General features: G+C 40.4%; 1 protein-coding gene across 2 annotated transcripts in view; it reads left to right on the plus strand.

The window, feature by feature from the left end:
- MYH9 (myosin heavy chain 9) overlaps window positions 1-27279 on the plus strand; it is a 170376-nt gene that overhangs the window by 83438 nt on the left and 59659 nt on the right. For both annotated transcript variants that reach the window (XM_073644107.1, XM_073644108.1), the window contains exons 13-18: window positions 3857-4030; window positions 4117-4290; window positions 8653-8767; window positions 15908-16101; window positions 16194-16315; window positions 25616-25685. In XM_073644107.1, the coding sequence (XP_073500208.1) occupies window positions 3857-4030; window positions 4117-4290; window positions 8653-8767; window positions 15908-16101; window positions 16194-16315; window positions 25616-25685 (849 nt within the window). The remainder of the gene's footprint in view (window positions 1-3856; window positions 4031-4116; window positions 4291-8652; window positions 8768-15907; window positions 16102-16193; window positions 16316-25615; window positions 25686-27279) is intronic.

A 27279-nucleotide genomic window follows, 5' to 3' on the forward strand; every position in this document is an offset into this window, starting at 1 on the left:
CCACAAAATAACAAATTACATGGCAAATATGTATGTATGTATTTGCCCACTGACAGACATGAACAGTCTATAATGTTAAGGGTACGTTAATTTTAACAATGAGAGATAAAATATCCATCAAGAAAATCACATTGCATAAATTAGATAAATGTAGTGCAGTGAGAAATAAGTATTTGATCCCTCTGGCAAAGACTTAAACTTGGTGGCAAAATGCTTGCCAGACATTTTTTTATAGTTGATGATGAGGGTTGCGCACATGTCAGGAGGAATTTTGGTCCACTCCTCCTTGCAGATCATCTCTAAATCATTCAGATTTTGAGGCTGTCGCTTGGCAACTCGGAGCTTCAACTCCCTCCATAAGTTTTCTATGGGATTAAGGTCTGGAGACTGGCTAGGCCAACTCCATGACCTTAAAGGGAATCTGTCACCACTTTGGAGTTATCAGACCTCTACTATGGCTATACAAGGTATAAAAAAGTAAATATACATACCTGTATGGCCCATAGTAAAGGTTTGATTGCAGAGAAAAGCGCTTTAATCAATTCTATTTTGTACTGGCTATGTGAGTGGCGCTTCGCATGCCCAGGAGGTGCGACAGCACAGTGCACGTCATAGGGCCCTGTGAGGTGCAGGGAAGGGGGAAATATGATAATTAAACATATAGGTGGGGATTTCGAGGAATAATAAGCACATAGGCGGGGATTGCTTTGTGTCCCCTGGACGCCAAGCCTGTGCAAAATAGAATTAATTAAAACGCTTTTCTCTGCAAATAAACCTCTACTATGGGCCATACAGGTAAGTATAGATTTAAATTTCTATGCCCATAGTAGAGGTCTGATAACTCCAAAGTGGTGACAGATTCCCTTTAATGTGCTTCTTTTTGAGCCACTCCTTTGTTGCCCTGGCTGTATGTTTTGGGTCATTGTCTTGCTGCAAGACCCAGCCACGACCCATTTTTATTATCCTGGCGGAAGGAAGGAGGTTGTCACTCAGGATTTCACAGTACATGGCTCCATCCATTCTCCCATTGATGCAGTGAAGTAGTCCTGTGCCCTTGGCAGAGAAACACCCTTAAAACATAATGTTTCCACCTCCATGCTTGACAATGGGGACGGTGTTCTTTGGGTCATAGGCAGCATTTCTCTTCTCCAAACACGGTGAGTTGTGTTAATGCCAAAGAGCTCAATTTTTGTCTCCTCTGACCACAGCACTTTCTCCCAATAAGTCACAGAATCATCCAGGTGTTCATTGGCAAACTTCAGACGGGCCTGCACATGTGCCTTCTTGAGCAGGGGGACCCTGTGGGCACTGCAGGATTTTAAACCTTTAAGGCGTAATGTGTTACCAATGGTTTTTCTTGGGGACTGTGGTTCCAGCTGCCTTGAGATTAAGTCCCCCCCCCCCCCCATGTAGTTTTAGGCTGATCTTTTTGTATGGTGCCCCAGATCGATGTCGATTGACAGTCATCGAACTGGTCTATAGGAACCAGAACTCATAATGGTTTGTAGGGGATCAAATGCTTATTTCTCACTGCAAAATGCAAAAAAAATATCTAATTTATACAATGGTTTTTTTTTTTCTTTTTTTTTTTTTTTTTGGATATTTGATCTCTCTATGTTTAAAATTAACCTAGCCGTAAAATTATAGACTGTTCATCTTTGTCAGTGGGCAAACTTACAAAAACAGCAAGGGATCAAAAAAATGTATGTATGTATTCTCAAATGTTTACATACCCCGGCAGAATTTTTCCTTTCTTGGCCTTGTTTTTGGTTCTCACTAAGATTTAAAAAGAGAAAACGCAGTAGTTTAACAATAAATGGCTTCACCCAAACAATAACCAAAGGTTTTGTTATCATTCATATTCTCTGAAACGAGGCCAAGAAAGGAAAAATTCTGCTGGGGTATGTAAACTTTTGAGCACAACTGTGTGTTGGATATAAATATATATCATACTCATGTATATGTAAATGAGTATAGTAAATATACACTACCGTTCAAAAGTTTGAGGTCATTTAAAAATTTCATTATTTTTGAGAGAAAAGCACATTTTTTTTCAATGAAGCGAACATTAAATGAATCAGAAATACACTCAATACGTAATGTGGTAAATGACTGTTCTAGCTGCAAACGTCTTTTTATTGCAATATCTACATAGGTGTATAGAGGCCCATTTCTAACAACCACCACTCCAGTGTTTTAATGGTACATTGTGTTTGCGAACTGTGTAAGAAGGCTAATGGATGTTTAGAAAACCCTTGCACAAGTATGTTAGCCCAGCTGAAAACGGTTGGGCTGATTTGAGGAGCTATAAAATTGACCTCCCTTTTGAGCTAGTTGAGAATCTGGAGCATTACATTTGTTTGTTCTGTGAAACTCTCAAAATGGCCAGAAAAAGAGAACTTCATGTGAAACTCGACAGTCTATTCTTGTTCTTAGAAATGAAGGCTATTCCATGCGAGAAATTGCCAAGAAACTGAAGATTTCCTACAACGGTGTGTACTACTCCCTTCAGAGGAGAGCACAAACTGGCTCTAACCAGAGTAGAAAGAGAAGTGGGAGTCCCCGCTGCACAACTGAGCAACAAGACAAGTATGTTAGAGTCTCTAGTTTGAGAAATCGACGCCTCACAGCTCCTCAACTGGCAGCTTCATTAAATAGTACACGCAAAACGCCAGTGTCAACGTCTACAGTGAAGAGACTACTCCGGGATGCTGGCCTCCAGGGCAAAGTGGCAAAGAGAGCCATATCTGAGACTGGCTAATAAAAGGAAAAGATTAATATGGGCTAAAGAACAGACATTGGACAGAGGAAGATTGGAAAAAGTTTTATGGACAGATGAATCAAAGTTTGAGGTGTTTGGATCACACAGAAGAACATTTGTGAGACGCAGAACAACTAAAAGATGCTGGAAGAGTGCCTGACGCCATCTGTCAAGCATGGTGGAAGTAATGTGATGGTCTGGGGTTGCTTTAGTGCTGGTAAAGTGGGAGATTTGTACAAGGTAAATGGGATTTTGAATAAGGAAGGCTATCACTCCATTTTGCAACGCCATGCCATACCCTGTGGACAGTGCTTGATTGGAGCCAATTTCATCCTACAACAGGACAATGACCCAAAGCACACCTCCAAATTATGCATGAACTATTTAGAATACCATCTGCCGCCTTCTTCCCTATCTGTAATCGAGTGGCCAGCGCAGTCACCAGATCTCAACCTCATTGAGCTGTTGTGGGAGCAGCTTGACCGTATGGTACGCAAAAAGTGTCCATCAAGCCAATCCAACTTGTGGGAGAGGCTTCAGAAAGCATGGGGTGAAATTTCTCAAGATTACCTCAGCAAATTAATAGCTAGAATGCCAAAGGTCTGCAATGCTGGAATTGATGCAAAGGGAGCATTCTTTGAAGAAAGCAAAGTTTGAAAGAGAAAATTCTTTCTAATAAAAGTCATTATTTCTAACCTTGCCAATGTCTGGACTATATTTTCTATTCATTTTGCAACTCATTTGATAAATAAGTGAGCCTTCATGGAAAACACATTGTCTGGGTGACCCCAAACTTTTGAACGGTATTGTATGTGTGTGTGTAAATATATTTATATCAATCATGCACGCACTATATATGTGTGATATATTATCTTAAATCTCTCAATGCTCTTTTAGCAAATAATGTAAAGGGTTCATTCAAAAATTTTTTTTTTTTATAGAAGTACAATATAAATCTGATTTAAACTATTTCTGCTGATTATGCATTCTGTTTAAGAGGGTAGAGAAAGTATTTAAAAAAAAAATGGCTTTGCAACAGATTGTAAAAATTAAATTTCATTCTGAAATTTTTATGGTAACTTTTTTTTATTATAGCTGAATTCATTTGAACAGCTGTGTATTAATTACACAAATGAAAAACTGCAGCAGCTATTCAATCACACAATGTTCATACTAGAACAAGAGGAGTACCAACGAGAAGGGATTGAGTGGAATTTCATTGACTTTGGCTTGGACCTTCAGCCTTGTATTGACTTGATAGAACGACCCGTGAGTTAAGAGACCTTATCATAATATAATACTTATCATGCTTTAATTTTCTGATCATAATGTTTTGGTAATACTTTGTTCTGAAGGCTGGTCCCCCAGGTATACTGGCTCTCCTGGATGAGGAGTGTTGGTTTCCAAAAGCTACTGATAAAAGTTTTGTGGAGAAAGTCGTTCAGGAACAGGGCTCGCATTCAAAATTTCAAAAGCCCAAACAGCTGAAAGATAAAGCGGACTTTTGCGTTATGCATTATGCTGGGAAGGTAATGTAAATTCTTATCTGTCACATCTATTCTGAAAGACACAGGTGTTCTCTTGCATCTGTCTCACTACTGCCATGACAGCTTCTGTTTTCTCTGTCCCACTAGTGGCCAGTGAGCAATTCTGTAATTATTGATGTGGAGATTGTGTGAGAGGGCTTTAGGGCGAATTTAGACATTTCTGTAGTGTTCCATGTACAGAATTATATACATACTGGTTGTGGGTCCTCCAAGGCTCGAATATATGCCTGCAAGGCTGTTTTCAGTTGTGGAGATCTGTGGCCAGGCTGTACATTATGGCCTGTGTACAGTTTGTCACAGCCAACTAAATTCTGCCTTCGGCCTCATTCACATATGTTCTATCCATGTTTTTCTCCCATACAACATGTACCCATTATGTCGGTCCAACTGAGACATCGCTTTTTTTTTGTTTTGTTTTGTTTTTTCCCCCCTGATATCGCAGATCAAAAGAGCTAATAAGTCTGTGGGTCTGTGAAAAATGCGTACAGTTCATGGATAACAGTGTGATATCTGTGTGCTGTCCATATTTAACATGGCAAATAAGATGACCCTTTGTAATTTGTCTGTGCCCACGATGCAGAAATGCTGCATATTTTTTCTGTTTCTCCCTGGCAGGAAAACTCGTGGATTTTACATGCGTTTTTCCCGCCAGGTAGAAGCGTTTGTCAAGCGTTTTTGCATGCGTTTCTGCATGCGGGTTATCAAGCGCTTTTCCAAGCAATTTTAGCAACTTGGTCACACTATATAAATCCATGCAACCGGCATGGATTTGTATAGTGTGACCAAGTAATGGTTAAAAAAAAAAAAAGTAGTAAAAAATATTATACTTGCCTTCTGATGTCCCCTGGTCTCCTCATCGATGTGTCAGGTCTGTTGTATGGGTCGCGGTGGTGTGAAAGGACCTGCCATGATGTCATTTAGTCATTTCACACCACCGCGACCCATACAACAGACCAGACGCATCGCTGAGGAGACCAGGGGACAACGGAAGGAAACTATAATCTTTTTATTTTTTATTTAAAATTTTTTTTTTAACAGGTTCTATGGCACCTGGGTCTGGAGGAGAGTCTCCTCTTCAGACCCGGGTACCATCCGCATATAGAATCGCATATTATCCGTATGTGCAAATGTACTGACACGGATAATATGCGTTTCAATGCAGGTCAATGGCGGCAATTACTCTGTGTCCGCAAAATTAATGGCCATGCTGCGTATTTTTCTGCAATGATCTGCAGCAGAAATTTCTGCAGCATGTGCATAGCACATGCGGATTATCATTGGGGACCATGGGGCACGTATTGCCAAGCGTTTTTGCTGCGGAAATTCCGCGGCAAAAACGCTTGAAAGGCGCATAGTGGGCACGCAGCCTTATTCTGTGATTGTCTGTCTGCCTACTCGATGCTGTGGACAATCCCTGGATTCATCAGAGTGCATTCCAATGGCAGTTCTCTTTTATGCAAAATTCTTAAAGGTAATGTGTCACACACCCCCCTCCCCCCTGGGCGATATCAGACCTCTACTATGGGCGTACAGGTTATAGAAAAGTAAATCTATACTTGCCTGTATGGCCCATAGCAGAGGTCTGATTGCAGAGAAATCTGGTTTTATAAAGTCTTTCCCAGAGGCTTGGCGTCTGGGGGATGCCAAGCAAACCCCTCCTATCTGCTTAGTGTTCTAAATCGCCGCCTCTGTGGTAAATTACCATATCCCCCCCCCCCCCCCCCCCCCCCTGCACGTCACAGGGCTCTGTGACGTGCCCGACTCTGCCTCCCGTCACGTGCATGCGCAAAGCGCTGCCCCCATGGAGCGCACTTGGTTTCCCTCTGGCCCCGTTTGCCAGCGGAGTGGAGGTCTGACTCTCCGTCGCTTGCGCAACACAATGCTACGGAGCAGTACGCAGCCAAACTGGGCTGGAGGCATGCTTTGCACATGCGTGGGATCGGAGGCAGAGCAGGGGCTGTCGCAGATATGGTAATTTAGCACAGAGGCGGCAATTTAGGGGAATAGTAAGCGGATAGGAGGGGTTTGCTTGGCTTCCGCCGGATGCCAAGCCTCTGGAAAACAGACTTTATAAAACCTAGATTTCTCTGCAATCAGACCTCTGCTATTGGCCATACAGGTAAGTATAGATTTACTTTTCTATACATTGTATGGCCATAGTAGAGGTCTGTCACCCAGTGGGGTGACAGATTACCTTTAAGTTTTGATGTGGTCAAAAAATGACATAAATCAGGAGAGGAAAGATACAGTGCCGGCAAAAAAAATCTTTACAAGTTCAATGAAACCACAAAATCTTAATATTCAAGTGGATTCAAGTGTTTTATTGTGGATATTTTATTATAATTAGTATTTTGTCATGTCACCCTTACATTTTATCACCATCTGCGGTCATTTAGGCATGGATTTAGCAAGGCTGGCTAAGTATGTGGAGTCCATGTTTACCCACAGTGTCTTCAGCACCTCTTTTAGATTGTTGATGTTGCTGGGTCGTGTCTCTTGAACCTTGTTTTTCATTGAATTCCAGGCATTTTCTATGGGGTAAAGGTCAGGGGAATTACCTGGCCACTCTAAAATGTTAATGTTATGGTCACTGAGAAACTTTCTCACGGCCTTGGCTTTGTGGACAGGGGCTCCATCATGTATAAGGTAATCACACTGATGTATGACCCAAAAAGTAAGCAGGTGTTCTTCCAAAACAGTAATATAATTACTTGCTTTCATAGTTACAATCTTGGGAAGGAAGTACAAACCTGCCCTGCCCATGCTTCCACTGAATGCACCCCACACCATCACACTGTCAGGGTGTTTAACAGTCTTAACTGTATATTTTGGGTCATACTGTGACACAGTACTCGGACGACGCACAACCTCTGAGCCTCCCCTGACCAGCCTGAAAGTGCTCTCATCACTAAACATCACTTTTTTTCCACTCTTCAGATGTCCAATCTTGATATTTCTTACAAAAGGCAAGCCTTTTCTTCTTCATTGCTGCTGTGAGCAGGGGCTTCTTTGCGGTACGGCAACTTGGTAGACCCAGGTCCTTCTGCAGGCGGTGACGAATAGTCCTAGTTGCGATGTTCTGGAGGAGCATAGGGTACTTTTTTTTTTTTTCAAGGGCAGTTATAGAAGGATGTGACATCACTTCACGCTTCAGAAGCTTATCAGTCCTTGGTGAAGCCTTCTTAGGTGCGCCAGAACCTGACTTCCTCTGCGGTACCATCCCAGGAGGCAATAATGCCGCCGACCACTTCAGTTGATAAATTGCTTCTCTTGACACTCCCTGATCTCTAGCTACAGCAATCACCAAATCCCCTTTCTCGAGCAGAGTCAAGGCACGGGATTTCTCTTCCATTTTAAGCTTCTTTCGACCCATTGTGGGACATAATAAAAAACTGAGGGAGATAATAAAAGACTGCCTAATAGCAAAACTGGCTGAGCTGCACATAATAACCAATCAGAGTGCAGCTTTCGCTTTACCAGAGAAGTGAAAACTGAGCGTTGATTGGTTGATATTTGCAACAAAGCCAGCTTTAATATTAGACAGTTTTTTATTATCAACCCCATTGTGTACACTTTTAAAAAGTGAAATTACGATGTGGATTTTATATGTAAAGGGTTTTTTTTTGCTGCGCAAGTGTAAAGATTTTTTTTGCCGGCACTGTAAATGAGAAATTCTGTAAAGCTGCCAATATTCCTAGGATTGTGCAGTTTATGTTCAGTGAGGTCTGTAGGCTGCAGAAGTTAAACTGCTCGGTTTTTATTTGGACGAAATGCAAAAATGTAACAGGTGAAGAAAAAAACTTCAAACTTGACTTATAATTTTCTAAGTATTCAAATAGATCTTACACCAGATCTAAAATTTCTGTTCTATCACAAATGCCTGACAAAGTTTTAAACTTAAAAGCTTTTGAAAAATGCTCCTGTGTCTAATATTTCTGGGCATAACCTGCTATTACACTCAAATGTTCTCTTGGTTCATCCTTAGAGCAGTTGGTTTCTAGGCTGTATCTTGGCTCACAGCTGCCTATGCATCAGCAATTTAAATAATGGCGATGTCCATAGCACACAGGATTGCTGTCATGTGGGTAATCATATGACCCTCTTTCTTGGCTCTGTCCTGAGGAAGACTTTTTTGCCTTTATCTACATGGTCACTGAATGTTTCAGTCCCTGCATAGAAGAGGATGGAGTCTTGTCTGATCCATGGCCAGCTGAGGATCTTAAAATTAAAAGTTTTAAGCAATGGCGGTTTCATAATTGCTTATGTTGGTACTCAAGGGCATTTTAGTTTTTTTTTTTTTTTACTTTCAAGCAAAGTTTCTAAGTGTTTTTCTGTTCTGTATAGGTTGATTACAAAGCTGATGAGTGGCTTATGAAGAATATGGACCCACTTAATGATAATATTGCCACATTGCTGAATCAGTCATCTGATAAATTTGTGTCAGAACTTTGGAAAGATGGTGAGAAGTAATTCCAAGTCTGCTTTTTATTTTATTCCCTTCCCCTCAATATAAAGCAATTTGTCACAGTTATTTTTCAGGTGTTAACACTAAAAGCAGCGTGGGTGTAACCATTCCTTTTGATACGCTTTGTTCACTCTGATCTTCTGTTTGCAGCTTCTTTCTTTCGAACCTTACAATTTCTCCTTTCCATTAGATCTACAGAAATGGCACTTGTCTTGAGGTGATTCAAAGTAGCAGGTATTGTGCATGGTGTGGCTATTCACCCGCCTGTCTGTCTGGTGTCCTTCACAAATCATTAAACACCAGTCCTGGAGTGTAATTCATGTCTAAGCACCATTATTGAATTCAAAGAACTGAATAGCCTATAAATGATCTTGCTTTTTCATACAGTTGAATGTTTAAACCAGCAGTTATATCCAATAATGCTCACTTCCCTGGATCCATTTTATTTTTTTGACCATCCTTATTTGGAAAGCTTTTATTATGCTTATGAAGATTATTGATGAAATGTTGCAAATTTGCAGATCAATTTACTCTGTAAAACTTAGTGTGTGAATGAGATTTGTTAAATATTCATTTAATGCTGCTATTATAATGCAAAGTAGATTTCTGCTCTCAAATTGTTAGTAACATTACTAACTTTGGGCAGTATAAGGAGGGTATGCTCCCATGTTGCTAAAACACTAGTTAAAAACTGTTGTAGAGGTTTGGTTTTCACACTTGATAGCATTTTTTTTTGGGGCTCTTAGATTTGTGCATCTCAATCAATAAAAATTCCAGATGGGGTATAATTTCCATAGTTTCTGATACTGAAAAGGGATCTCTCGTATCCAAACTCCTCATTGACCTGTTACATTGAGAGCACTTCTTACAAATAATGCCTGTAAGCCTCATACTCATTTGCGTGAAAAACCTGAGTGCAACCCGACGTTCATCAGCCACTTACAGTAAAATCACAGCAGGACCTGACATTATAGAATAGATATATACATAGATAATTGGCAAGATGTTAGTGACATATAATTTGTGCAGTGGCTGTGTAGTTTACTGTACATGTATTTTAGCATTAAATAAATTTCTGAATAAGTATGGCGTGGAATCCCCCGTAATTTAACTGGCAGATGGAAAGCTGACAGCTGGGGGCAGAGGTTTGTGGGAAAGGAGTAGGATGTTGCTTGATTTTATTTTTATTGCAGGTGACATGAGCTTCAGTGGAATGGGCGTAACTGTATGTTTAAGGCTTTTGGTTACATTTATATTTTTTAAAGGAGTCGGTTTATTTCAAATTATTTTATTCTAGGTGTTAGCGTTTTATTTCACTATTTGACTGTGGAGTTAATAATGGAGAGGAGTCTATAAGACGCCCCAATTACTAACCCCTGAGCTTGATGTCAGCTGCCAATACAAAGCTGACATCAACCCTAACCATATTACACCACTTGCCACCGCACTAGGGCAAGTGGAAGAGCTGAGGCAAAGCGGCAGAATTGGCACATCTTATGGATATGCCATTTCTGGGGCGACTGAGGGCTGATGTTTGCAGGCTGGGAGGGGGCCAATATCCATGGCCACTTCCTAGGCTATTATCAGCCCACAGCTGTCTGCCCAGCCTTTGCTGGTTGCAAAAATAGGGGGACTCTATTTTAATAACTAGTGAAGGCTAAGTATCCAGCTGAGAGCTAAAATTAATAGCCTAGAAACCTCCATGGGTATTGCCTCCTTCTCAGGCTACAAACATCAGCCCACAGCTGTCTGCTTTCCGTCTGCTGGTTAAAATTTAGGGGGAAATCGTGCCATTTTTAAAAAAAATTTGATGTGTACAGTAAGCAACACTAGGAAAGCACTGAATATATCTTGTATATCTGTGTGTATGTATATACACTACCGTTCAAAAGTTTGGGGTCATTTAGAAATTTCATTATTTTTGAAAGAAAAGCACTTTTTTTTTTTTTTTTTTTTCAATAAAGCTAACATTAAATGAATCAAAAATATACTATACTTTAATGTGGTAAATGACTATTCTAGGTGCAAACATCTTGTTTTTATTGCAATATCTACATGGGTGTATAGAGGCCCATTTCTAACAACCACCACTCCAGTGTTTTAATGGTACATTGTGTTTGCTAACTGTGTAAGAAGGCTAATGGATGTTTAGAAAACCCTTGCACAAGTATGTTAGCCCAGCTGAAAACTGTTTGGCTGATTTGAGAAGCTATAAAATTGACCTTCCTTTTGAGCTAGTTGAGAATCTGGAGCATTACATTTGTTTGTTCTGTGAAACTCTCAAAATGGCCAGAAAAAGAGAACTTCATGTGAAACTCGACAGTCTATTCTTGTTCTTAGAAATGAAGGCTATTCCATGCGAGAAATTGCCAAGAAACTGAAGATTTCCTACAATGGTGTGTACTACTCCCTTCAGAGGAGAGCACAAACTGGCTCTAACCAGAGTAGAAAGAGAAGTGGGAGTCCCCGCTGCACAACTGAGCAACAAGACAAGTATGTTAGAGTCTCTAGTTTGAGAAATCGACGCCTCACAGCTCCTCAACTGGCAGCTTCATTAAATAGTACACGCAAAACGCCAGTGTCAACGTCTACAGTGAAGAGACTACTCCGGGATGCTGGCCTCCAGGGCAAAGTGGCAAAGAGAGCCATATCTGAGACTGGCTAATAAAAGGAAAAGATTAATATGGGCTAAAGAACAGACATTGGACAGAGGAAGATTGGAAAAAGTTTTATGGACAGATGAATCAAAGTTTGAGGTGTTTGGATCACACAGAAGAACATTTGTGAGACGCAGAACAACTAAAAGATGCTGGAAGAGTGCCTGACGCCATCTGTCAAGCATGGTGGAAGTAATGTGATGGTCTGGGGTTGCTTTAGTGCTGGTAAAGTGGGAGATTTGTACAAGGTAAATGGGATTTTGAATAAGGAAGGCTATCACTCCATTTTGCAACGCCATGCCATACCCTGTGGACAGTGCTTGATTGGAGCCAATTTCATCCTACAACAGGACAATGACCCAAAGCACACCTCCAAATTATGCATGAACTATTTAGGGAAGAAGCAGGCAGCTGGTATTCTGTCTGTAATGGAGTGGCCAGCTCAGTTACCAGATCTCAACCCCATGGAGCTGTTGTGGGAGCAGCTTGACCGTATGGTACGCAAAAAGTGACCATCACCCCAATCCAACTTGTGGGAGGGGCTTCAGGAAGCATGGGGTGAAATTTCTCAAGATTACCTCAGCAAATTAACAGCTAGAATGCCAAAGGTCTGCAATGCTGTAATTTCTGCAAAGGGAGCATTCTTTGACGAAAAAAGTTTGAAGGAGAAAATTATTCTTTCTAATAATCATTATTTCTAACCTTGCCAATGTCTGGACTATATTTTCTAATCATTTTGCAACTCATGTGCTCACCCACTCTTTCCCCCATGTGCTGACTTCATCCGTCTGTGCTCTTTCACCGGTCTACCCCATGTGCTATCCCCCTTGTCTGTCTCTCTCCTTCCCGTGCTGTTCTCCCTTCATGTGCTGTCCCGTTTAACTATCTCTCCCTCATCTGCTGTCTTCTCCTCATGTGATCTCTTCTTTGACCTGTGCTCCCCATGTGCTCTCCCCCTTGTCTACACTCTCTCTCCACCCATTTGCTGTCTTTTTCCCTCATGTGTTCTCTCGTTTGAGCTGTCTCCCAATCAACCCCCCCCCCTTTGTGTTCTTTCATATGTGCACTCACCCTTCACCCTGTGTTTAAAATGAAAGCAAAGTAGGTAAAGGTAACATTTTATTAACATTGAAAAATTTGACAAAGGTGCTTTCATTTACATTGTATCCACATAAGGACAAAACTTACGTACGGCGTATACAGAGTGTGTGTGGTGTTCGACGGTGTTCCGCTGGTGGTACCACGCAAGAGGCTGGTACCAGCAGCGGTTTCCATATTGAGACACCCATCACTTTCAAAAAGTTTGCATTTTTCAAACTTTAAAAACAGTAAAACCAATCACCATTTGTAAAAAAAAAAAAAAAAAATAACATTTTAGAATGTTTAAAAATGAAGAAAAATTTTTTTTTTTTTTTTTAGGGACCTATTCAATTTTGAAGTGACTTTGGGGGTCCTATACATTGGAAACCCACAAGTGATAGTTGGTTAAAAACAGTGCCCCTCAACTTATTCAAAATTGCTTTCAGGTAGTTTGCATTAATACCTGAAACGCACCTGAAGAGTTCACAAAGTGACATGACAGGAATGAAATGGTGTATTTTTAAAATCTAAATGTTTCTATCTTCTGAACTGGCCACTATAGCTAGAAGACTTTAAAGTCGTTGTTTGCCATGGCAATTCATGGCCAAATATCAGGACCACACGATCAACATCTCAGGGTGCCGATGGGGTTAAAGAGGGAGCCACCACACTCTGTTAACAATCTAGATGCTGTAGTCATTGACAGCCGTATTTAAGGGGTTAACCTGCTATGGTCGGTGACAACACTGGTTGTGGCTGATGCAGCAAGTTGTCACCTATAGTATACAGCTGATATCCTCTGACGGGGTGACAATCCAGCAGCTGGTAGTCTCTTGTATCGCAGGTCAATTTTAAGTCCTATCATTAAGGGGCTAAAATTGAATTGCAATCGGATTGCTTAAGCATGACAATTGGATGTAAATCTGTTGCTAGGTGTGAAAATCGCATTGTTCTCGCATGAAAATCGCATGACACTCGTTTGTTTTTTTGGTCCAGAGATCGGAACTTTTTTTCACACATATGGGTATGAGCCCTAAGGGTGATATTTGTCTGTATTTTGCCCTCCTATGTGAAATTCTTTCACTGTGCATCTTCACAAATGACCCTTCATACTACCAAGGGGTCAAAAAAAAAATTTGTACGGAATGTCAGTAAAAGATAAAGCATGAGCATCTGTATCACAATAGAATGTTTCATTAATCACCAAATGCACTTTGCATGGGTTGTTCCTTTAGAATTGTGTTATTTGAAATTAGTATGTTTTATAACCTCGTACAACTGATTACATTGCGATGGTTGGTTTAGAGCAGTGTTTTCCAAATCCCATCCTCACGGCCCCCAACAGATCATGTTTTCAGGATTTCCTTAGTGTTTCACAGGTGAGAGAACCTATGGCAATTTCTGATGCCTTTATGCAGTCACCTGTGCAAAAAATCCTGAAAACATGACCTGTAAGGGGCCATGAGGATTGGAGTCCTCATGGTTTAAAGGTTTCCATTGTTAGTCCTTTCTAAAAACATGGATCTAAACCACTGACTAATAGCTATTAAACATGTACTGTAAACTTTTTGCCCAATGCTGTATGGACTAGAGAAACTTGATGATGTAAGGCACTTTTTATATTGAACTCTTCTCACAATGTAACAGTGGCTGCAGAATAGAATAAAACTCCTTCTTCCTCCTTTCTTCTTTCACCTGTATAATGTTGCACAATCGAAAGCTGAAACACAAGAAAACCAAAATTGAGTATATATCCTACAACAAATAGTAATAGTACATGTAAATAACAAGGTGTTTGGTTAATGCTACATTATGCTTTATTTGATCAAAGGCCATCCGACCTCATGGTGTACCCATCGGGACAGTCATGACCTGTTTCTACTATTAAAGCCTTACCATGTGTCAAACAACATCAGTGTGAATAAGGGCAGAGCAGGACTGGGTCTGACAAACTCCTATCCATGGGAAGCTATGCAGATGAAATGCTTGGCTCAAAGTGAATCCACGACCCCTGTTTTTACGAAATAAGAGGTTACAGCAAAACCCAAAAAAATTTGAGCCTCACTATAAGCTGGAACATATACCCTACAGTATACTAAGTAAAAAGCTTCCCATTGATGGGTGTCTCAGTTGGGGCCCTGTCCTGCTCTTCCCTTATTCACAGTAACATTGTTTGACACATCGTAGCTTTTTATACTAGACAGGTTAGGACAATCCTGATGGATGCATCTTCTCGTGGTGGATGACTTGTGCTTTTTTGATCAAAATAGCATTAACTAAGTACTGTTATTTACATGTACTATTTTACTTGCTGTAGGGTATATGTTTATTTTGTTTTTTTTCTTGGGTGTTGTCTGAAATGGCTAGTGTGAACATGCTCTTACACTTTGCACGTATACCAGCTTATAGTACAGTTCAGTGTTTTTGGCTTTTGCTCCAGTGAAAAGCTCGCAGCAACACAGCAGAAAAAGAACATGCCACCACTATGGCTTAAAGCGGGTTTATTGGTATGTGAGACTTGTCAGACAACCCTGATCTTCTGATGTAACCTGCATTAAAAAGCGTTGGGAGTAGAGCACAGCTGACTAATGCCTTTCCGATAAGGCCCCCACAGTTAGGCTGTGGGAATGTGAAGCACAGTGGAGTTTAGCTGTTGCATTACAAACCCTTGTATCAGTTCCTCACAGCATGGTTACCTCTGCTGTACTGCCCCTCCCCCATCAGACTGCCTGTCCAGAGTGGAGAGCTCAAATGTGTCACTAATCACACTTTTGTCTGCTGTGGTAAGGATAACTTGTACTGCAGTCTGATCAGAGGGAGCTGCCATTACATCCTTCACAGGAGTGGCCCAGAACAGACAGTCTGCTCTGTAGTGAGAGCAGAACAGTCTCTCACAGGAGTAATCGGAAGTTTCCATCAGCCCAGCAGGCATAAGTATGATGGGATACCATTTTGAGCTTTGGACTGTAGACCGGCAGTGTGGTGGTTTTGGGGGGAGGGGGGTACCACAGAGCTGACAGTGCTCTGGCAGGAAGAAATCTAATACTAGGGTTTGTAAAGTGACACCTCTAAATTCAGCTATGCTGCCAAATCTCACCGCATGGACTGCTGGGACCTTATCTGAAAGATATTATTTATCTGTGCTCTACTCCAGTGCTTATCATGCAGAAGGTTAGACCAGGAGAGCAGAGATAGCTGAATATTCTGCTGTACAGTCACGTTTACATCCAGTGTCCAGTTCAACTTGAAAAATTTGGTGCAGGGTCCTTTTCAGAAGAAGTTGTACAAAATGTTTATATAAGTTGTTACAGTACATATGGCAACAAAAATGCAGTTTTATGCGTTTAGATATTGTTGTAAATTCTTGTATTTTTTTTTTCCTTGCATGTCATTGTAGTGGATCGCATTGTTGGCTTGGATCAAGTAGCAGGCATGGGTGACTCTGCATCACCTGGAATTTTTAAGACAAGAAAAGGCATGTTCCGTACTGTAGGTCAGTTATACAAGGAACAACTGTCTAAACTTATGGCCACTCTAAGAAACACAAATCCAAACTTTGTACGTTGCATCATTCCAAATCATGAGAAAAAGGTACTTAATGACACAATTTGCTATAAATGCAAAGAATGATCAAGTAATTATTGTAATCTTGAAAATTTATTTTTCTTTTTATTCCCCTCTAGGCTGGTAAATTGGATGCCCACTTGGTACTAGATCAGTTGCGTTGTAATGGTGTGTTAGAGGGCATCAGAATCTGCAGACAAGGCTTTCCCAATAGAGTGGTTTTCCAAGAGTTTCGACAAAGGTGGGGAATATAAATTGGTTTAAGATTGTACAATAGTTTTTACACAATTAAAAATTCCCTGACGTTGGGTTTAGATGAGATTTGATTTTTTTTCTTGCTAAAAATTGCCCCTTGCAACCCAAAAATATTCATATCAAAATGAACTATAATTTAATAAATTAACCAGTGTAGGTAATGAAATCACAACATCCTATTTGCATGCCCTCTACATTTTTCACTTAGATTTTTGTGTATAAAAACTTTTTTTTGTTTTTTGGTAGGTTGGTTATGTGGGTTTGTTTTTTTTTTTTTTCATGCATTTTTTCACGTTTTTGACTCTTGTTGGCATGTGCCTTTTACTTGCAGATTTTCTGCATCTGATGTAAGTCTATGGGGGAAATCCACACAAAACTTAAAGGTGTTGTCCACTACTAGGACAAACCTTTCTTGATCAAAACGTTTGGCCCCGATAAAATAAAAAAAATTTGTACACTCCTCCCGTGCTGGAACGGCGCCGGCATGTGAGGCGAGTATAGGCTTTATTTTATGGGGGCCAAGCATGGGGTATGAACAAAGGTTGTCCAAGTAGTGGACAACTTCTTTAACGTACCCACGATAAAGTGAAATGTTGCGGACTTAAAACACGCACCACAAGTCCATTTATGCTGAGTAAAAGAAAAGCAGTGGACATGAAGTTTCTTTAAATCCCATCCAGTCTGCTGGAACTGTAAGACACTGCGTTTTTAACTCTGCAAAAATATGTAACGTCCAAAACCCACCAAAAATTCACCATGGGTGTAGAGCCTGAGGGTATGTGCCCACGATGCAGATTTTAAGCAGAAATTTCCTGAGCGTTTTTCCCTCTCCCTGGCAGAAAAAAACACATGTAGATTTTACATGCGTTTTTTTCTGTCAGTGAGAAGCATTTAAGTGTTTTTACATGCGTTTTATGTGTGCTTTTTTTTCCAAACCATTTTGAGCATCACTTGGAAAAGGGCTTGACAAATTGGTCACGCAATATAAATTCATGCAACTGGCATGGATTTATATTGTGTGACTGAGGTTTCTACTTAAAATACTGCACCTATAGTAAAAAAGAGAATCATAAAGTAAAAAAAAGAAAAAAAAAAATATTCAGTGTCACCTCTCCTGCAGCCCCCAGTCTGCTCCCAGCAGCATCCTGTCTTCTCGGTGGCCCGCGGTGTTCTGCCCGGACCTGCAGTGACGTCATTTAGTCAGCTGACTGCTGACGTCATCGTACGTCTCCTCTTCTCCAGACCCGGGTACCATCCGCGCATTGAACCGCATAATATCTGCATGTATACATGCAGATGTTATGCGTTTCAATGCAAGTCAATGGCAGCGATTTTGCTGTAAAGTCGCACAATAAATGGTTGTGCTGCGGAAATTTTCCGCAATAATCCGCAGCGGAAGTTTCCGCTTCATGTGCACAGCACCCGTGGATTATCATTGGGAAACATGGCAGACATCTTAACAAGCGATTTTATTGTGTTTTCGCGGCGGTATTTCATTAAATCCGCATAGGGAGCACACAGCCTAATACTGATGGGCTATACTTCTGTTAGATTATCTAGGTCTGATCATGAGGTCAGTTTTCTGAAATCCCTGCCCTTCATTGTTTACGGGGCACAGGTTTTGTATCTTTGGTAATTGGCTGTTTATTGTAAATGATTACGTTTTTAGCAGCATAAGGGTATGTGCACACTATCGGTGTTCGCTGCGCAATCCGCAGCAGCCAGATGTTACAGCATAGTGGATGGGATTTATACAAAACCCATGCCACTATGTTCTGCTTCACACCTGTGAAAACAGACATGCAGCGCGTCTTTCCAGACTGCAGCATGTCTATGCCCTCCTGCATGTCCGCATGTGGGCTTTCCCCATAGACCGAACCTCTGAGGGAAAGCCCGCCTGTGAGAAAAAAAAAAAGACCGCCACTCATTTGCATAATGAGCGGAAGCCGCAGGCGGCTTCTCCGCAGCCTCGAGGTCGCAGTTGTCTCCGGATCGTCTGCACATACCCTAATAATTGAGCCTACAACTTCCCATAAATTTGTAAAAAAAATTATATACTTAAAAGAAAAAGCAATAAAACTCAGCTTCACTCACCATGAGAAGTCAAACGCCCGGATCCAGCAGTGCAGCAGCAAACAGATCCAAAGAACAAAAAATCCAGTGTGAAAAGCTTCTAAAATTGAATTTTAATGTAAATCTTTTAAAACTGACATATATCCAGAGACTAAGATTGTAGTGACACAAGAGAAGTTGGAAACACACGTTTCGGAAAACCTTCCTTAATCACTGTTCAATATATGTCCATTTTAAAAGATTTACATTAAAATTCAATGTTAGAAGTTTATCATTCTGGATTTTTTGTTCTTTGAATTATATAGTCTACCTCTTAAACTTGATTCTGTATTTTGATTTTAAATCACCTACTTCAAACTGTCTGCTCTTCTCTGTACTGTTTTTTCAAGATATTTATGAAAAATACCCTTTAAATTAAAGAAAAAAATGGGCACAAGAAATCAGTTCATAAATTTAACTGAAATGAGGGTTGTAAAAACTGATGCACGTACTGTAGACTTCCCCAGTGTATGTACAAATGGTCCCTGAAATTTTGCAGCACATCTGTTAGTGTTAAACTTTTTATAAAAAAAAAAGTGTCAGGTTTGTGTTTTTAAAAAAGAAAAATTCCCACTTCCCAATCGACAGCTCTGTAGGCAGGCACATTACTAACTGGCATACGTTTTACAGCCCCCTACCTACGCCATATGTGTAGGTCCTTATTCAGGGGTTGCCCAAATGGCCTGTAGTCCTGAAGCAATCAAGTCTGCTTTCAGAGAAATGGAGTTTTATAAAAATCTGTTTTCACATGCTTGGCTTCACTCAACCTTGCAAAGTTACCAATGAGACACTTGAATGCTTTTGCATTTTTATCCATTGCCTTTACAAAGTTCTTTATTAGGCCCAACTTGATATGCAATGGTGGTAACAATTTTATGTGGGCCAACAAATGCTGGATGCAGGACATATGTACTCCCTGGCTGAAGTAAATGTCGGAGATGTTAGTCTCTTGTAGTGATATTCTTTTGCACGACTATCCCACTCACAGGAAGCTGCAGTACTTTGTGTATCCACCCTGGAGACCAAGTAAAAGGGCAACCACCTTTGTCACCACAGAGGGGCCACAAATGTTCAGGCACCTCAACAGCAGTTTCATGTCAGATTTCTTTGATTTGGACTGCAAAAGCAACTGGAATTGAAGGTAGCGCACTGCCATTATGCTGCAAGACGGCTTTTAGGCTTCTTTTGGATGCATCATTGAAGAGCCTCCATTCCTCTAGATTATGACTTGTCTTCAGAGCTTCCATTAACTTGTTGATGCTGCATGCTGCAAGATCACCCTCCTATGAAGTATTGGAGAAGATTTTTCACTGTTCACAGAACAAGAAATTCTAACATCGCCTGCTAGGAGATTCCAGTGCAGTAGCCTGGAACCTAAGAGCACAGCCTTACTCTTGGGCAGATCCAAATCTCTTACAAGATTGTTCAGTTCACTCTGTGGTTCATTTGAGGTTGCTGACAGTCTGGGTTGTGAGAGGAAGGTGCTTCATTACACCAAGTGCCCTCTTTTTTTCCTCACTTTACTCGACTGAAAATGTATCTGGCACTTTTAGAACTGGCAGTTCTTCTGTATCTGGTACTGGGCGTATTGGACTGTTTGGATACTGTAGAGTCCACTTCTTCCTTCAAACTCCTTTCCTAATGGAGGGCACCATACCGAAATAGCAATTGGTAGTGTGATCGGTTGGCTGTCTCCAGGTCATCGGGGCTGGAAATGAAATAGATTGCCCCTGCAACCACTGTGTAAGTTGCGATGCACTTCTATTGAGGCCTATGTGTGGAGCCCAACTCTTGTCCTGATCTCCTATTCTGCAGCCAAAATACAGGTTGCAGGCTCTCCTTATCATGGTAGTCAGGTTTCGCCTTTGACGCAAAAATTACTTCTCTGCTTGTGTAGCAAAAAACTATCCGCTTTAATGCAAGAGCTAGGCATATCTGAAAAAAGACATGTCAATATGCTAAGAAATCCTAAAACTGTATACCTTACACAGAGCATTTATAAAAGTGATACAACTGTTATTAGGATTACGTCATCAGAGCTGGCTTTGTTTTTTGATCGGTATTCTATCTTCTCAAAATCCAAAGGTTCCATAGACTAAATAGATGAAGTAATAGACTAGCTACAAACAATATAATGATGATTATCTAATAAAGATCCTCTGGATTTTTAAAATTTAAACTCAATGAGCAAAGTTAAATAGCATATTTGTTTTCGCCACCACAAAATTAGTTGAGTTCAACGGTTTGTCTCTGAAACTATTTGGCTGTAGAGCAGTGCATGAGAATGAGTCCTTCATGCTGCTGGATCGCTTACTTTGTCCGATTCTAGCAGTGTCTAGCCTAGCATGTAACATTCACTTCCTGAGGGCAGCATCTTGACCAGAGTGAAAATCTCCATGCAGTAGGAAGATGCAGTAGAAAATCTCCATGCAGTCCTATAGCAATATCCTGGTTGAAAGCTGTGTAGTCATTGTTAATTGTCTCTTCAGAGAGCTAGAACTCTAGTGCCACCTATAGGAGGTAGCAATCCTAAAAGTCAATATTGACCCTTTTAATGAGCCTTGTCACATGACTTGGGATAAAAGCCAGAACCAGAAACTCAATTTGCCGACACTGTTTAGGGTACTGCCCCTTGTCAGTGCAAAATGGGAGTTCTGGTTTGGCTGGGTGAGAGGTGTCAGACCGGTATCTAAGTAGTAACATTTCTCCTTGCGGAAAGTGACATGCTAAGCATGTCAAAGTGAGGACACTCTTCAAACCGCAATGCTCCTCTGGGAAATATGCAAATTGTCACACTTGCACTGACGAGGGGCAGTACCCCGAAACAGTGTCTGCAAATTGAGTTTCTGGTTCTGGCTTTTATTCTTTGCTATGTGACAAGGCTCTTTAAAGGGTAAATATTGACTTTTATGATTGCCACTTCCTATAGGTGGCCCTAGAATTCTAGTTCTCTTCCTCTGAAGAGACAGTTTGCACATTTCCCTGAGAAGCATTGCTGCTTTAAGTCTCCTCACCTTGACGTGCTTAACATGTCAGCAGGCACCAGGAAGTTAGATCATGCGCAGTGCACAATCTAAGTATTTTGTGCCAGTGCAAAGCTGACAGCCTGCATAGCACAGGGATGCTTCTGCATCCCTATGCTATACCAGCGATCAGCCTGCAAGAAATAAAAGGCCATAGTGGGACAAGTATAAAAGTGTCAGAGTTGAATAGAAAAAAAAAGTGAAAATTCTAAAAATATATATACACACTGTATTCATAAATATGAAAAAATAAACAAGTACATGTTTGGTATCGTCACGTCCGGTACGACCTTGCCTATAAAACTGTCCCAATAATTAACCCCTTTAGTGAATACAGTGAAAAAAAACAAATCAAAATCATATCTTTATCATACCACTGAACAAAAAATAAAATAAAATGCAATCAAAAAGACTAATGTAAATAAAAATGGTACCGCAGAAAACATCCTCTTGTCCCACGAAAAAACTGTTTGCCATACAGCTCCATCAGCTGAAAAATACGTTATAGCTCTCAGAATAAAACGATGCAAAAAAAATTATTTTTTCTATAAAATAGTTTGTGTAAAAGCACCAAAACACAAAAAACTATATAAATGTAGTATTGCTTTAAATGTACTGACCTGAAGAATGAAGCTGCCTTATCAAATTTTACCACATGCAGAACGGCATACAAAAGTCAGGAATTTGTTTGTTCTGCCTCCCAAAAATCAGAATAGAAAGATCATAAAAAGGAAGGTGCCCAAAAATGGTATCAATAAAAAAACGTCAACTTGTCCCGCAAAAAACAAGCCCTTTCCGAAATATGGAAAAATGATTGCAAAAACAAAAAAGTGTCTTTTAGTGTGACAGCTGCCAAACATAAAAACCTGGTATGAATCTGGTATCTCTGTAGTCGCACCTACCCGAAAAATAAATTAATCTAATCACTTAAACCGCATGAGGAACAGCGTAAAAAACAAACTGGTGTTTTTTCAAAAGAGAAAAAAAAATGACGCTATAGCGACAAGTGTTGAGCGCAAGTGCTCGCTACTGGATTTGCATCAGGTACTCGGGTATGCACCATGTATCACGGGTGCTCGAGTAACATGCTCAAGTCTCCGCCCCATATGTTTCACAGCTGTTTGTATACAGTCATGGCCAAAAGTTTTGAGTGACACCAAAATTATATTTTCACATGATCTTCTGGCCTCTTGTTTTTATTAGTGTTTGTCTGATGTTTATATCACATACAGAAATATAATTGCAATCATATTATGAGTACCAATAGGTTATATTGACAGTTAGAATGAGTTAATGCAGCAAGTCAATATTTGCAGTGTTGCCCCTTCTTCAAGACCTCTGTAATTCTCCCTGGCATGCTCTCAATCAACTTTTGGACCAAATCCTGACTGATAGCAGTCCATTCTTGCATAATCAATGCTTGCATTTTGCCAGAATTTGTTGGTTTTTGTTTGTCCACCCGTCTCTTGATGATTGACCACAAGTTCTCAATGGGATTAAGATCTGGGGAATTTCCAGGCCATGGACCCGAAATCTCTAGGTTTTGTTCCATGAGCCATTTAGTTATCACCTTTGCTTTATGGCAAGGTGCTCCATCATGCTGGAAAAGGCATTTTTGGGCGCCAAACTGCTCTTGGACGGTTGGGAGAAGTTGCTCTTGGAGGACATTCTGGTACCATTCTTTATTCATGGCTGTGTTTTTAGGCAAGACTGTGAGTGAGCCGATTCCCTTGGCGGAGAAGCAACCCCACACATGAATGGTTTCAGGATGCTTTACAGTTGGCATGAGACAAGACTGGTGGTAGCGCTCACCTCTTCTTCTCCGAATAAGCTGTTTTCCAGATGTCCCAAACAATCGAAAAGGGGATTCATCAGAGAAAATGACTTTGCCCCAGTCCTCAGCAGTCCACTCCCTGTACCTTTTGCAGAATATCAGTCGGTCCCTGATGTTTTTTCTGGAGAGAAGTGGCTTCTTTGCTGCCCTCCTTGAAACCAGCCCTTGCTCAGAGTCTCCGCCTCACAGTGCGTGCAGAAGCACTCACACCAGCCTGCTGCCATTCCTGAGCAAGCTCGGCACTGCTGGTAGTCCGATCCCGCAGCTGAAACAGTTTTAAGATACGGTCCTGGCGCTTGCTGGTCTTTCTTGGGCGCCCTGGAGCCTTTTTGACAACAATGGAAGCTCTCTCCTTGAAGTTCTTGATGATGCGATAGATTGTTGACTGAGGTGCAATCTTTGTAGCTGCGATACTCTTCCCTGTTAGGCCATTTTTGTGCAGTGCAATGATGGCTGCACGTGTTTCTTTAGAGATAACCATGGTTAACTGAAGAGAAACAATGATACCAAGAACCAGCCTCCTTTTAAAGTGTCCAGTGATGTCATTCTTACTTAATCATGACTGATCGCCAGCCCTGTCCTCCAACACCCACACCTGTGTTAATGGATCAATCACTAAAACGATGTTAGCTGCTCCTTTTAAGGCAGGACTGCAATGATGTTGAAATGTGTTTTGGGGGTTAAAGTTCATTTTCTGGGCAAATATTGACTTTGCAAGTACAGTAATTGCTGTTAAGCTGATCACTCTTTGACATTCAGGAGTATATGCAAATTGCCATTACAAAAAATGAAGCAGTAAACTTTGGAAAAATTACTATTTGTCTCATTCTCAATACTTTTGGCCATGACTGTACATGTTCATTATGATGACCTAATGTTATCTAATTCTGTCGTACCTCTGGGTTCAAAATGTCCACTATACCCCTTTATAAAATCCTTGAGGCGTCTAGTTTCCAAAATGGGGTCACTTGGGGGGGGTTTCCACAATTTAGGCACATCAGGGGCTCTCCAAACACAACATGGCGTCCGCTAATTGTTCAAGCTAATTTTACATTAAAAAATTGAAATGGCATTCTTTCCATTCTGACCCCTGCCGTTTGACCAAGCAGTGGTTTTCCCCCCACATATGGGGTATCAGCGTGCTCAGGAGAAATTGCACAACAGTTTTTGTGGTCCATTTTTTTTCATTTACCCTTGTGAAAATAAAAAAAAATTTAGGTCTAAAGTAACATTTTTGTGAAAAAAAGTTAAATATTCATTGTTTTCTTCCACATTCCAAAAATTCCTGTGAAGCACCTGATGGGTTAATAAACTTGAATGATTTTGAGCACCTTGAGGGGTGCAGTTTTTAGAATGGCGTAACTTTTGGGTATTTTCTGTCATAAATGCCCCTTAGTCACTTCAAATATGGTGTGGTCCCTTAATTTACAAAAAAAATATTTTTTTTTTTTGGTGGAAAAATTAGAAATCGCTGGTCAACTTTTAACCCTTAACTTCCTAACAAAAAAAAAAAAGATTCCAAAATTGTGCTGATGTAAAGTAGACATGTGGGAAACTATTTTGTGACACATCTCTCTGATTTAAGGGAATGAAAATTCAAAGTTTGAATTTTTCTAAATTTTCGCCAAATTTACGATTTTTTTTTTTCTTCCACAATTTCAAGTCATATCGAAAAACTTTACCACTATCATTAAGTACAATATGTCACGAAAAAACAGTCTCGGAATGAGTGGAATCCATTGAAGCGTTCCAGAGGTATTACCTCATATTGACACTAGTCAGAATTGTAAAAATTGGCCTGGTTATTAAATGTGCAAACAGCTTTCGAGGGTAAAGGGGTTAAAGGGTCAATTTTTGAGTGGTAATTTAATAGAGAAAAGTAAAAACATTTACAGTGCCCAGTTCCAAACTTTAATCATGTGTCGCAGCTGGCATCTCCTGGGATCTTGTTACTTAGACCCCACGACATCATGAAGTGCAACACAAGTCATGGCCTCTCAAGGCCTAGGAAGTGACCGGTGTGAAGGACGCTTGTCTCAGCAGTGAAATCTAATTGCAATATTACATTGGACCAGAGAATGGAATGGAGTACTGCAAATCCTTTTGCTCATCTCTACCTTTAAAACCGCATGTAAAAATGTAATACCCCACCCCAACTGTAAATGAAAGAGGGAGTTACCAGTGTGATATCAAATGACAATCTGCTTCCCTGATTTCACAAAGCATGGGCCCAGCATAGGCTTCAGGCATAGAATAACATTTTAAGGAAGGATGTTTGACTTTGACCTTAATTATGTAATCTTTCTTCCCTTTTAAGATATGAAATTCTCACTCCAAATTCCATTCCCAAAGGCTTCATGGATGGAAAACAAGCATGTGTCCTAATGGTAAGTAGGGTGTCCCTATTTGTACAACAATGGATTGGACGCACATTGTATTACTACATACGCAACAGTTATTCGTGTGTGGGGTTTTTTGTTTGTTTTTTGTTTTTTTGCTCAATGATTATTTTTAGAGCTGCAAATGCCATTAAATAACAATTACTGCCCTATGTAGCCCATTTGTGTTATCCAGGCTATGATCTAAGCTAAGTTCTCAGTCATAAGCTTCTGCAAGGTAGTTTTCTATATTCATGGGCACTGCCTATCTCTAACTCCATTTGCACCACTATTTGACAGAGGCAAGTAGACTTTATCTTTGGGAAGAGTAGCAAATTAATGATACTAAAACCTCTGCAAGAAACCCAGTAAGTGACTGAAATGGAGTTCTTTGAGACTTCTTAAACTGAAAATCATAAACTTGGTAGTTGTCTTAGTAGCTGACAACCCCTTTTGGTTGTTTTGGGTGATTATTTATTTTTTTTGTATGTTTTGGGAGATTGGACGGCGCTTCAAAGTACAGATGGACAATCAATCTTGCTTCATTTGTGCACTTCAGAATTCATCAGTTGTTTGTCTTCAGTCACATTATCAATAATCACTAGTGACCCAGTGTTAAGTCGTGCATGCCCATGCCATCGCACTGCCTCTACCATGTTTTACAGAGCATATAGTGTGCTTTGGATCAGGAGTTGTTCCAAGCATTCTCCATACTTGTTCCCATCATGCTGGTACAGGTTAATCTTTAGACAGATTAAATAAAGAATGTCTTGCCAAAAATACATCTAAAGAAGCGAGCCCAGTTCTGGAAGTCTAATCTGGCCTTTCTATTTTTAAAACTGATTAATGCTTTGCATCTTGTAGTGAACCCTCTATTTGCTCTCATGAAGTCTTCTCTTTATGGTAAACTTGGATACCGAAACACCTTCTTAAAGTGTTCTTCACCATGGAAAGGATTCTGCGATTATCCACCACGGTGGTCTTCTTGAACATCCAACATTTTGAGTTCCGAAGCTCACCTTTGTCCAATTACTTTTGGTCCCGTTCTCACTTTGTACCTCTTGTACAGTATGGCAAATCACCATTCACATAGTCATAAGGAAAACTAAGTTCACCCTCTAATTTCAATGATTTTATGTAACTGGGCGTAACATTACAAATCTGTTTCTTAGAAGGTCTTAAAATGAAGTACAACTTCAGATGAATAATGCATGACTATTTTTCACACTCTGCTTCTGCATTTTGGCTTAGGTGTGCCATAGGAGTTAAAATAAACTAAGCATATGCTTAAATTGCACCGTGGCAGAAAAGGCCAAGTAGCAGCCAGGTGCCGCTAATCAAATGCCCTTTTTAATTGTTCATTCGCAAATGAGAGCGACTCTATAGAAGCAGAAGCTTTAGCAGTTTGCTAGCTTGGAACACTCAGGTGTGTTCAGCCCAACATTAAGCTGAAAGACATCAACCAGAAACCATTGTTGCTGCCCATCAATCTGGGAAAGATTTATAAGACCATTTTGAGTCATCGCACTAAAGAGAAACGGTTCTTGCCATCACATTAGGGGTGGGGTAATTAAATGTTTGACCAAACATGGCAAAATAAATT

This window comes from Phyllobates terribilis, unplaced genomic scaffold (assembly GCF_046119375.1).
Source record: "Phyllobates terribilis strain yellow unplaced genomic scaffold, ASM4611937v1 Scaffold_8__6_contigs__length_399053987, whole genome shotgun sequence".
NCBI classification, from domain to species: Eukaryota; Metazoa; Chordata; class Amphibia; order Anura; family Dendrobatidae; genus Phyllobates; species Phyllobates terribilis.